Raw genomic sequence first — 12,874 nt, forward strand, 5'->3', positions numbered from 1 at the left:
TTCTTTGTGTGTGATCATCAGCTTTCACTGCAGAGGTCAAAGCGCTCGGGGTATTCATCTGACCAAATGTGCTTGTACCAGAGGTCCCGGGCTGTGCCAAAATCCAACTACAAAATAGCACTGGGGAGAGACTACATGGTCAAAATAAGCTGTTAGGAGAGTGATAGCAATTTACCAGTATTAGACAAATCCCAGCTTTATGGCTTCTTTGGTTGTACCAATAAGTCAGGTAGAGCTGGCCTATCTAACATGGCAGCCAACTAACCATGTGTTTCTTTTTTTTTTTTTTTTAATTTTTTTTAACCTTTATTTATTTTTGAGACAGAGAGAGACAGAGCATGAACAGGGGAGGGGCAGAGAGAGAGGGAGACACAGAATCTGAAACAGGCTCCAGGCTCTGAGCTGTCAGCACAGAGCCCGATGCGGGGCTTGAACTCACGGACCGTGAGATCATGACCTGAGCTGAAGCCAGATGCCTAACCGACTGAGCCACCCAGGCACCCCTTTATTTTTTTATTTTTTATTTTTTTAATTTTTTAACCATGTGTTTCTACTGAGCACTTGAAATGTGGCCAGTCTGAATTGAGACATGCTGTAAGGGCAACATGCACACCAGACTTTGAAGACAGTTTGAAAAAAAAAAAGAACATAGAATATCTCATTCATATTTTTTATATTGATTACGTGAGGAGATGATAATAATGGATACATTTGGCTACATAAAATATATTATTAAAATTACATATGCCAGTGTCTTTTAACTTTTTCAATGTGGCTACTAGAAAAATTAAAATTATACATGTGGCTCCCATTGTGATTTGAATTCTATTTCGACTGGCCAACACTGAGTTCTAGAACCTAAATAACCTTCACTCCTTAGCATATTCTAGGCATGTCGTAGGCACATACCAGGCTTCATTGTTTTACTTATTCCCCAAATTGAAAACAAAGCAATTCAGAGTAAATGTTCATCTCTTTCCAATCTACCAATGAGAAACCTGCCCAAGAGCTCTGTCTGAGAAGTATTCATGCTTTACTCAACCTATAAAGACTTGCTTTATAGGTTGTAGGGTAATATCTAAATCCTGTGCTGTTCCTATCACATACACTGGTATTGGAATCAACTTCAGAAGCATCGATTTTGGAAGTGAATGACAGCTACACAAACATGCACACACACACACACACACACACACACACACACACACACACTCCATGTGTGAGTGTGCACATGCATGTGCACTAAATACGAATCTTTCACCAAAAATTTGTAGAGACTACAGAATCGTAGAAAGTCCTTGGGGTTATTTTAGTTCTCAAAGTTAATTGTCGGAATAAGGACTTTGGTCTTTATATAATTTCATAGTTTCCTATAGTTTCCTAAACTGGCTTCCCTAGTGTTAAGTACAGTGTTTTATTTTGAAATCTGAGGAGAAATGACTACACTTTGGTTTCCCATTTAGGAAATATGTCCGAGTTCATGCTCTTTGTTTAAGATAAAGTAGACCTTCCAAGACTAAATAGGGTCCTCCTTCAGGCATTTTTATCCCTTTGAAGACACTCAGTTATTACCATTAAGGTAATTCCATCTGAATATCAATGCGGAGTTAATTTACCCAATTGCTATCATCTTCTTGTATTAAAAGCATCACATTTAGTGAAAAGGAATGTGGCCTTTGGAAAAATCATTTTCTCCTGCTTGTAGCTTCTAGAGTGTGCACTCCCACCTTGTTTTCAAGAGAAAGTGATTGGGTTGCTTTGTCTTATTTGTGGACCCTTCAACACTTTTCCTTGTGTTTGTACAACGGTGACAGAAGGAAGCATTTATTGCCTGACACTCGATATGAGCAGTTAATAAATCCCCACTGGATGAAAAAGTAAATGAGATAGAAGAACTGCTGTGATGACTTTTCCCTTCCCAACAGCTTGGCTGCTCAGAGTTCTCTTCCTCCCCTGCTTGGGATGTAGCAAACAGATCTGACCAGAGCATGAAGGGAATTACCACGAATTAATCAACTCCTCAATTTTTTTAGCCATCGGAAATCCTCGAAAATCCTCACGTCCTTCCCTCCCCTCCCTCAGTCATGTTATGCTTCACTCACCACACTCCTATCCGTTTTTAATTATACAACATGAGGTCGGTGGCTTAGGGACTCTCATCCATCTTCTTTTTACTAACTGAGTATCTCCCCCTGTAAGTACAGCTTGGCCTCCCAGCCCCTGGGAGTGGCCACCTGGGGTCCCTTTGATGAAGCCAGTGGCCCATGTATCTTCTCATTCCACAGGGCCATCCAGACGGCTTTCAACATGACTTCATAAAATCTTCTAGGTCAACAGAATTTTTTCTTGACACATGACAGAAAGGGCTTTGAACCAACCATGGCTTTGAAAGCCCAACAGTGGCCAGGCTGGCACTTGTGGTCTGTTCCCGGTTCTTTTATCTATCTGCTGGGGTGTGGAACAAGCCTTGCATCCTGAACTTACCCAGGCCTAGTCTTAGAGGCCCAAACTTTCATTGTTGGACAATGTATGAGCTGTTCCATCTGGAGAAGCCAAGAAGAGGCACCCTGGTGCCTGTGCCTTTTCCAGGTCCTCTTCTCCCAGGTAGATTATAACTATGATAGTGAAGATCACATGAGATGATGTATATTCAACTTTGCAAGACCCAAAGCACCAAAGGAAGATTGTTCTTTTACTAAGATGTCAGTTAAGAGATGGCCAAACCAAGGACCAAAAGAGAAAAGTAATTTTCTTAAGGTCCTGGAGAGGAAATCTTTGGCTTAGGCTGAGTCTATAATCCTTTCTTCTAAACCTTCTACCTACCATAATTATTTGTCATGAAAGGCTTTATTATAATGAGAGCTGATTCATGCTACAGAGGCATCTGTTTTATTCTGAGCTGAGTCTGCACCTGGATAGGTGAGGACCCAACTTCACAGGGGTCTTGCAGGAGGAGGAGCTCTCTCTCTGTGTCTCAGCTAACAGCATCATCTTGAAGACAGATGGCCTGCCTTCCCTACTTGGACTCATGACTATGACAATTCATTCCAAACATTTGTCATTCAACTTATATTTCTGCATATATCCATTTATGTATTTGCTCATACATTCATACTAGTAATAGCTAACTTTTATTGTGGTGTGCCAAGACCTCACAGGCATTAACACACTTACTTCTTGCAACAACACTTAATAGAAATCCTATTATTGTATGCCATTTTACACGTGAAGAAACTGAGGCCCAGAAAAGTTATACCCTAGGAAGTGACAGAGCTAGGGTTTGAACCTGGGCAGTCTGTAGTCTGATTCAAACAAGGCTATGGTGCCTCGCACATCTCCTTTTCCAGACTCACCAAACAAATGGTCCTATAGTCCCTACCTTCCTTGGCACGGTTCACAGATGCCTTGCAAGGGGTTGTTTGAAAATGAATCAAGTTGTTTCCTGTTTGTATGCAACTGAGGTCAGTGGTTCAATAAATGCATTACAGTAGCTCTTTGTAAAGTAATCTGATGCGTGTCTCATAAACCTATTTCTGGTTATTGGCTTTATGGTAAAAATTCATGGCGCCATAAAAACATGGGATGTCTTAAAGCCTTCTGGCTTCTGAAGTTGGATCATCCTTAGCCGTCTCAGAGGTCTCCAGATTAGAAACCATATCAACCTTCCTCAGGAAAACATTTTGATGTCAAGAAACGGTGCATTGAATTTAATCTAAACCTGTCATGCACCAGCTCCTGAAGGTTTCCTCTTATTTAAGCCTCCATTAAGATAAAGGATAGCCTGTCATTAGCCCGTGAATAATCTTGTGGATATTTAATGTGTTTGAAAGTAATTGTCAAGCCCTCCTTAGTCTTCCCTGCTCAGGTGCTACCATTCTGGAGGCCTTAATGATTTCTAGTTCACAGAGCTCTGTGAAAGGGAGAGCCCAATATTTTATCAGAATCCAAGTATCAAGTAGATAGAACCCAGTGGATCATTTCAGACAGTACTCTCCATGGAGTCCTGGCAAAATTTCAAGCAGATTTAGCATAATTCTAAGCGACTTTAAGGGTTTCAGGTACTGTCTGATAATTGGCTTAAGGAACCAGAGAACCAATGATTATACTCTTTTGATTCTTTCTTTTGCTATCTATATTGCCTGTAATTTTAGAATTTTTACTTCTTACATCTATATCGAATGTACTTCCAAAATTGCAGTAGGGTGAAGAAGGATAAATCTCGAACTGATTGTAGCTACGTGTGGCACTTACTGTGAGTACATGAGAGCTGGACCCACAGGACACTATTCTGATGTTCATGCCAAATGCTCATCCTTTATTCTCTCGGCTTTCATTTCCCTGAAAATGTCCCTTTCATGAACAAAGGATGATCCTGGGGTGCCTGGATGGCTCAGTTGGTTAAGCATCCGACTTTGGCTCCAGTCATGGTTTCACGTTTCATGGGTTCGAGCCCCACATCGGGCTCTGTGCTCACGGCTCAGAGCCTAGAAGCTGCTTCAGAGTCTGTGTCTCCCTCGCTCTCTGCCCCTCCTCCTCTCATGCACAGTCTCTGTCTCTCTCTCTTTCAAAAATAAACATTAAAAAAATTTTTTTTTAAGGGATGATCCTTTTAGAAAGACTTCCTTTAGGAAAACTACTTTATGCCACAAATCTGAAGTCATTCCTTCAGAAAAGGTCACTGCCATGCAATTAATGACACAATGTCTTTGCAGCAGAAATAAGGGAAGCTTGGACAGATAAAAAGCATCTTATCCGGGGGCGCCTGGGTGGCTCAGTCAGTTGGACATTCAACTTTGCCGAGATCAGGTCATAATCTCGCGGTTCGTGAGTTCAAGCCCCGCATCTGGCTCCGTGCTGACAGCTCAGAGCCTGGAGCCTGCTTTGGATTCTCTCTGCCCCTCCCCTATTCATGCGCGCTCTCTCTCTCTCTCTCTCTCTCTCTCTCTCTCAAAAATAAAAATAAACAGCAAAAAATTTTTTTTTAACAATTTAAAGAAAAGCATCTTCTCTGGAGAGTTAGCTAATCGTAAATGGACAGCATATATTAAAGACAATAGTATCACAGTATACTAAAAAGCCTAGTCAGCACACACAATGGTTACTGAGTTGTCAAGTTAAACTTGGTAAATTTAACACTGCAGCCTTGCTAGAGAGGTTACTTCAGGTCCACTCCCCATTTCCTGTGGAAGCATTTGATTAAAAACCAAGAAGATCCTAGCATTTACAACAACATGGATGGACTTGGAGGGCATTATGCTAAGTGAAAAGAAGTCAGAAAGAGAAAGACAAATCCTGCATGATCTCATTTACACGCAGAGTCTAAAAAGTTAAAAACGAACCAAAAAACCACACTCCTAATGAAAGGGATCACGTTTGTGGTTGCCAGAGGCGAGGATGGGGGCGAGGGTGAGGGAACTGGAGACAGGTGGTCAAAAGGTGCAAACTTCCGGCTGTAACATCAGGTGGTCCTACGACGGAAGGTATGCGTGGTGACCGCAGCTAACTCTCCCATGTGGCATATTTGAAAGCTGCTAAGAGCGTAAATCCTAAAAGTTCTCACCACAAGGAAAGAGACTTTTTTTTTTTTTTTTTTTTTTTTTTTGGTAACTACAGGAGGAGATGGATGTTAAATAAACTCATGTGGCGTTGTATACCTTAACCTGGTACAGTGCTGCATGTCAATCATATCTCAAGAAAACGGAAAGATAAAAGATGGACGTCCAACCGAGACGTCCTCGGCTCCCCCCGCCCCCACCTTCTTGCCGTGTGGTGGAGAAGGATAAATTCGCACCTGATGCTGCGGCTGACCCAGAACCTACTCCCTGCAAAGTACAGACTCGTCTTGACCGCACGTGGCCCAAGCTGGGCGCTCACTGCCGATGCCCCAGCAGGCACTGGCAAGCAGGATTCGCGAGGGGCCGAAAATGAGGGCAATGGTTTTGGCGGCCTCGTGCACTTGGAGGCAATGCACGGAGGACTAAAGAGAATCATGAAGGTTGGAGGATTAAAACTCGAATCAGAAAAGGACACGTTTTAAAACGTGCCCAAAGAATGATTAATTATCAAATTCTTTCCTTTACCCTCCTAGGAGAAATGACTCAATCAGCGACTCTCTCTCTCTCTCTTTTTTTTTTCTTTTTCTTTCCCCCTGCCTCTGCAAACATCATTTGTTATGGTTAGAATCCTGAGGCCTGTGTCACGGCCTGTCAGGAGGCCAGTCAGAAGTATATCCATCAGCCTAGAGACTCTCTACATTGCATTATATATAAAAGAAAGAATAAGTAGTGTACCCAAGCGAATCCAGCCGAGAGCCAAAAGCTACGCTCAGCCCGTGTATCACTGACAACACACGGCCTGGGCCATGCGGAGGCCAGCTGCCGTCCTGTCTGTCTCTAGGTACGTCAAGTGTGGCCACCACCCAGGAGACGGCGTGTGCCCAGGTGCCCCCTCTGCAACTGCCTTAATTTTCACACTTGTGAACATTTTTCCACCCCGTTTTGCCACTTCCAGTTAATCTCATGCATATTTATGTACCAATTATGCAAATCCCCAGATAAAAATGCATTAAGCACCCATGATTTAGACTGGTTAAGTCTATTACATGGCATAATGAAATTACTGCATGATGTCCAATTTACCTCAACACTTGCTTTAAACTGTCAGTAAGTTATTAAGTCCCCACAACACGGCAAAATTTAGCTCTGGGAGGCTTTCTTTGTCCAGCCCATCATGATACCCTGAAATCAGAAACTTCAAGCTGAAGCCTTACGAAAGGGGGAGAATATTCCAGAATAGGCTTAATGAGGCATAATGTGGGATAAGGTTTAAAAATGACAACACATTGCCACTGATATAAGTCTTTGGGTAAATTTTTTTTTTTTTAATTTTTTTTTAACGTTTATTTATTTTTGAGACAGGGAGAGACAGAGCATGAACGGCGGAGGGGCAGAGAGAGAGGGAGACACAGAATCTGAAACAGGCTCCAGGCTCTGAGCTGTCAGCACAGAGCCTGACGCGGGGCTCGAACTCACGGACCGCGAGATCATGACCTGAGCCGAAGTCGGATGCCCAACCGACTGAGCCACCCAGGCGCCCCTTTGGGTAAATTTTTGAGAAACGTTGGGTAACTTCAACAACACAGGACATAACAATTTAGAAACTAAAGCCGAGTCTCACCGAGGGATCTTATTTCACAGTCAGGTCTTGTTTCCTAAGTATGATGATTCTGTAGGTGACCAAATTCAAGTGTAACTTGAATCTTCAATATGGAAATATAAATTTCCAGCGTCAGAAATAAGGAGATTAAAGAAGAATCCACAGAAACAATTTAACACACACACACACACACACACACACACACAGCTTGAAGTCTAAAAATTAAAGGGTTTGAATGAGACTCAGTTTGCTATGGAGAGATTTTATGTTTGAAGTTTGGTGGGACCCAAACCCCCATAGTTTCATTGTTCATTGGGTGACGTGACGGTTAAGGAACAAGCTGCGATGTGAATTAAATGATAAATATAATATACGAGCAGTCTGACCCCTGATATCTATTTTTCCGCTATCACAGCATGCCATTTTCATGGGCCCACAGTGTGATTTATACAGTGTCTGGGTCCTGATTCATTTGCATAGGGAACTGCCTTCCAAGTCTAGCAGAGTTGTACTCACCTAAGGTTATGAGCTCAGATCCACTGATCTGATGGGAGCATGAAACTGCACGATACCAGGACAGAAGGTCTGAGGCAGCAATTTCAAAAGCTAGCCGAATAAACAGATTATCACGCCATCCCCTAAGGCATCCATACCCTACCCTGTCAATAAAGGGCGCCATTTGCCATTCTCTTTGCAGCGGCAGAAGATAAATGAACTGGTACCCGCCGTTTCCACGGCCCCTTGGATTGAGACATGCTGCCTGCACCCATCACGACTCGGCTACATGCTCAGGGAGTGCAAACAGGTCACTGAGGGGATCTCACCAGAGATCAGACAGCCAGCCAGCCAGCCGGAGGGCTGGAATTAGAACCTCTGGTAACAAACTCTCTTGGGGTGATCCTTCTAATGAGTGACTATCAGACAACTGGGAGATCACGAATTCTCCCAAAGGATGGGATGCTTTCATGCTTGAGACCCTAGTTTTAACATTCCCTTATGACATCGTGGTCGTGCTCATTAACTAGCAGGAAAAAAACCTGCTCAACAAAAGAGTCTATTTGTGTTGGAACCACTGAACGGAGCATCAAAGAGATGAGGTAAATCAAAGCCTTACTCTATTGGCTGTAACTATTCTGTGTGGTTATATAGCCAATTTCCCCCTGATATTTTTGGAAATTTCTGAATAAAGAAAGTACTATTTTTAGCGTTTAGAACTTTTGGCCCACCCATGTAGAGTTCTCTGTGGATGCAGCAAATACCACACAGACTCCCCATCATCTGAGCTTTTAATGGAAAGCCCCAGCTCCAAGGCATCTCGACTGAAAAAGCAAACTCCAGCCAAGGAGAACAAGTTCCCAGAGCCTCCAGGAGATTGTAAGCAGCTCCCTGGGTGCACCCTTAAATGTTACAGTACCAAGTTCTGACCAAGATGTCAGGCGAGTCCGGTGCTCTGGGCTCTTTTCTGCAGGTCTGGGAGCTCTCCGAGAACACACTGGCTTCCAGAATGCATTAACCTACTTTCCACAGAGGATTCCCTGACCCTCTTGCTCTGAAGAAGAGGAGGAGGAAAGAGGGTATTTCCAGTAAGAGCTGGGCACGCTCTGCTTTAAACGTGTTACTCCTCCTGCTACACACAGCAATGCCGCCAGAGAAATTGGTACTTCCTGCAACGAACAGCTCCCGGGGCTGCACAGCCTCCAAGAAGAGTGATTGGAAATCCTGCTAAAATATGGCTGTCTAATCAAGCGAGAGGGGAACTCATTTACCAGGATTCCCATTGTCCGCACTGACAGATGGTTCTCTCCCCCCTGCTTTCCCCTTCCCACTGCCTTTGAGGCTAGCCTATTCTTTCAGAGATCCAGCCTAGTTGTGAAAGAAGACAAAAGCTCAGTGAGCCTCCCATTCACAGAGGCTCCGGGCACCTCAGCTGCCTTTTTTTTTTTTTCCAACATCCAAGCAGAATCAAAAGAAATCGAGATTCACTCTCCTTACCTTGGTCCTCATCGGAGACAGGAGCCCTTCCATTTTGGCGGAATTCTCATGCCAGTTGCTGTCCTCTCCAAGTTACTCTGTGTGTGTGCTGTCCTTAAGCATCCCACACGAAAAGAGCCATGCGGGGAGTCCTGGTCTCTCCCCTCTCCCGGGCGGTGCCTCTGCACCGTCACCCTGTCTAACTTGAATCTCCAGTGCCTGGAAAGCGCTGTTCCTAGAGCAGCCCGCTCGCTTCCTCGCCCTCTTCCCTCTCTTGCTTCTCTCTCTCCCGAGCTCTCTCCTCCCTCCCTTTCCTCCCTCTCTTTCCATAATCTGCCTAGAGCTCTCTGTGTACCGTGCTCACTTGACAAATGATCCCTGTCTTAGGTACCGCATTTGAGCCAAGAAAAGTGATCTGAACCAAACCACAGGGGCGGCTCACCCAGGAAAGGAGGCGAGGGGGGCTGAGTTTTCCCCGGGCATCCTGGGCTCCCGAGCTCAGCTGTGCAGTCGCTCTCTCTAGAGCGGACAGCTGAAGGCACTGCTTTGGTTCTCCATTCATTTCTCTTTTAAGGAACAGGACCCTGAGAGCAGTGGATCCAGGTGTCACCATTACTCAGCTGTTTTTCTGAAAGCTGAAAAAGAAATCTCACCTCTCGGATATTTCTAAATGCTCATTTGTTTAGCCCAGTTGTTGACACAGCATCTGGATAGTTAACTGGATTTTTTTTTCCTGTCTGACCAGATGTTTAAGAGCATATAAGCAAAGCCTCTTCTTAGGAAAAGTTTCAACACTGATTTATAGACTCAGTGCCTAACAGCGGAACATAAAATAATAAGCACGTGTAGCTCTCCAGGACTCCAGATAAACCAGGATTGACTCTCTCATTCGGCATTGCCAGTCACTTGTAAAAAGTAGCCAGTGAGAAAATACTGCAAAGACTTGGGTCAGGGCATAATGAAGTTGAAAACAGATTTTTTTTTGAACTTTCTTATGTTTAAGGAGTTTTCTATATGAAAATAATTCAACATCTCTACTTCAGCAGGTGACTCCTTAATTGTAGCTAAGAACATCTATACCATTATAAGGGATTTCACATTATATAATGTGACACACACAGACCATACGTGAACTCACCGATGATATTTAAGGCTGACATCCTGTGTCCTTTGTTCCTTGGATGGCACTTGTCCCTCTCTCTATCTGCCACGACTCCCAAGACGTCTTGAAGATCGGGCCATCTATGCTGGTTCTCCAGATGGTGTCCTAGGATGGTCCATTACTCCAGTTCTTAATCCTCGATTACCTCAAGTTTTTTTTCCAGTTCATTCATCTGTATCTAAGGAACTTCAGCTTCTACACCAACTACATTGCACTGATTCATTTCCTTGGCTAGTCCCCAGTTCTCTATTCTTAACGTTTTCCCCCTATTATCTTAGGTGCATGTCTACAGCCTCATTCACACTTAACCAGGCGCTTACCTCCTCTGACCAGAGTCTTAACGTCCTGACAAATCCTCAATGGCTCCAACCTACTGAAAGTGATACTCTGTCTTTATATAAAATATCTTTGCCATTTCTGGGGGCCTCTGGACCTCGTTATCTCTTGCTATTGGCTTAACCATGATGTTTTCTTACACAGTATCCTAGTGTGTGGGGTCCCTTAGTCTTTTGTTTTATTCATTCAATCATTCAATAAGGAGATATAATGCACCTACTGTGTGCCAGGAGGTTTTAGTTTCAGGTTATAGAGTGGAGAGTAAGGTAGAGAAAGCTCTTACCCCCATGCCCTTATATTCTGTTTGCTACAAAACTCAACCAACTCACCAAGCCCTTTCATCTGTCATCTCATTTTTTACTTCGACCTCTACCCATGATATTGTGTTTCTCTAGAGGATTGCAAACCCTACTAGGAGACTGTCCCTTCCCCTAGAGCTTTGCTTTCTTTTGGCCCTCTTCCTAACTGGGTACCCATTATCAACTTTCTTTGAGGCGACTAAAAACTAATTTATTCACAAGAATTACATTCCTTCACTGCCATCTTTAATTTTATTTCCTTTCCTCTTCCTCAGCCCTCCCTCCATCTTCTCAAAGGCTTTATTTTGGAGTTGGGGGAGGAAATCACTCTTTGTATGTTCAAGGTATCATTCCTCCTCTGCCTGACTTACTAGCCCCAGATATTCGGACAGGCTTTTTACCCTGGCCGTTGTAGAGACATCACTCATCCCACGTACCACGTTCAGGTTTCATCCTGTTTGATTGGTCCTGATTTGAACAAGATATATCTGTTACTTGCTTTTTACTTTTGGCAACTCTTTCCTGAGCCATTCTATTCTGGTCTTTGTCCCTTCCTAGTCCCAGAGACCCTCTCACCAGAATTATCAATCAGAATCACTCCTCTAGAGTTTTCTCCTTGACCTTTTTTGTCTGTGGCACAACGGATCACCCCCTGCTGCTTGTCAGTCTGACCCTAAACTTTAGTTATAGGGGTAGAACAGACTGGGATGGTGTCAAGGTTAAAAAAAAAATCAGACTAATTACATGTGTAAGACTGGTTGTTTTCTGACAAACTCTAAACATAGCTTCCGGAACCAAAACTACTTTCCAAAGCTAGGGGAAGGGCCTTTAGCAAGGAATTGCGAATATCCTATAGCATCACACCATATAAGGAAGGTTTAGCTTTTCTGGTTGTTTACATTCCAGTCCCCCAGCCCCTGGAGTCTGGGTTTGTTCATCGTGTTTTTATAGTGGTCTGCAAGGTCCCTGACTAAAGCAACCCCCTGGGAATCAACAGGATTCAGGATCATATTAGGATCTTGAAATGATGCTGATGGTGATGATCAAGATGAAGGTGGCAACAGGTGCCTTGTCCCAGGCACTGCACTCAGAGATTTTCATGGATTAGCTCCTCCTATGAAGGAGGTACCATTCTTCTGGCTATTTTGCAGAAGCTTTGGTTAATTTGCACACAATGGACCTGTATTTAGCTCCATGAGGCCACACATAGTGAGAATGCTATTTCCTTCTCATCTCCACCAACATACAAAGACTTAAATGCATATTTAATCATCTATTCTTTATTAGTCAGGGGCTTCAAATTAAGCATTTGAAAGTGTATTATTTTAGGCCATCGTGTTAACTTTCTGTATCTCATTCATTGACTTGTGCACAGAACCAATATTCATTGGCCACCCGTCTCAAGCCAGGTACCATGGAAGACACTTATCAAGCACAAGTCTTGTATTTATTAAAGCTATTTGTAAAGTGGAACGTGCCAGTCAATTTGTTACTAGCATCTCCAAGTCCTTTACCTACTGAGCACTCCATGTCTTACACCTAAAGTAGTTAGACTTATTTAGCGATGGGAGGGGGCAGGAGGAGAGGTGGTAGTTGCAGGAGGGCTTATGAAATACTCTAATTTAGGCAACAGATGTACCGTGTCAATGAAAATAATCATCGGATCATTAGGTGTCCTAACACCATGGAGAATGATCACTGTTGCCAAAACAGTCAGAAACAGGAAACCCCATTCACCGCTCTACATCCCAGGTTCCCTTATGTAGGGGTGCTCTCTGCTTGCAACTTCACGTTTTAAGAGAGTTCCTTCAGCTTCAAAAAGGGCAGAATTTACAATCTGGGATTAACTCAGCCTTGGAAGAAAAAGTCAATGAATATCAAATATATAGAAACCGGTGAAATATCAATTAAGTGTGTACCACAGGGAAAGGGAGTCTTAGCTGCAATCCAA

The 12,874-nt window shown here is 43.4% G+C and overlaps 1 protein-coding gene across 3 annotated transcripts in view; it reads right to left on the reverse strand.

Annotated features, from left to right (window-relative positions):
- The window catches only part of FRMD4A (FERM domain containing 4A), a 608,405-nt gene that overhangs the window by 441,214 nt on the left and 154,317 nt on the right, over positions 1 to 12,874 (reverse strand). The window contains exon 1 of one of the 3 annotated variants that reach the window (XM_060659579.3): positions 9,148 to 9,322. The exons of the other annotated variants lie outside the window; for them this stretch is intronic. Within the exon in view, the coding sequence (XP_060515562.1) occupies positions 9,148 to 9,180 (33 nt within the window). The 5' untranslated portion in view covers positions 9,181 to 9,322. Of the gene's footprint in view, positions 1 to 9,147; positions 9,323 to 12,874 lie in introns of those variants that run through there. 3 annotated transcript variants of the gene reach the window in all.

This window comes from Panthera onca, chromosome B4 (genome assembly GCF_046562875.1).
Source record: "Panthera onca isolate mPanOnc1 chromosome B4, mPanOnc1 haplotype 2, whole genome shotgun sequence".
In the NCBI taxonomy this organism is placed as follows: Eukaryota; Metazoa; Chordata; class Mammalia; order Carnivora; family Felidae; genus Panthera; species Panthera onca.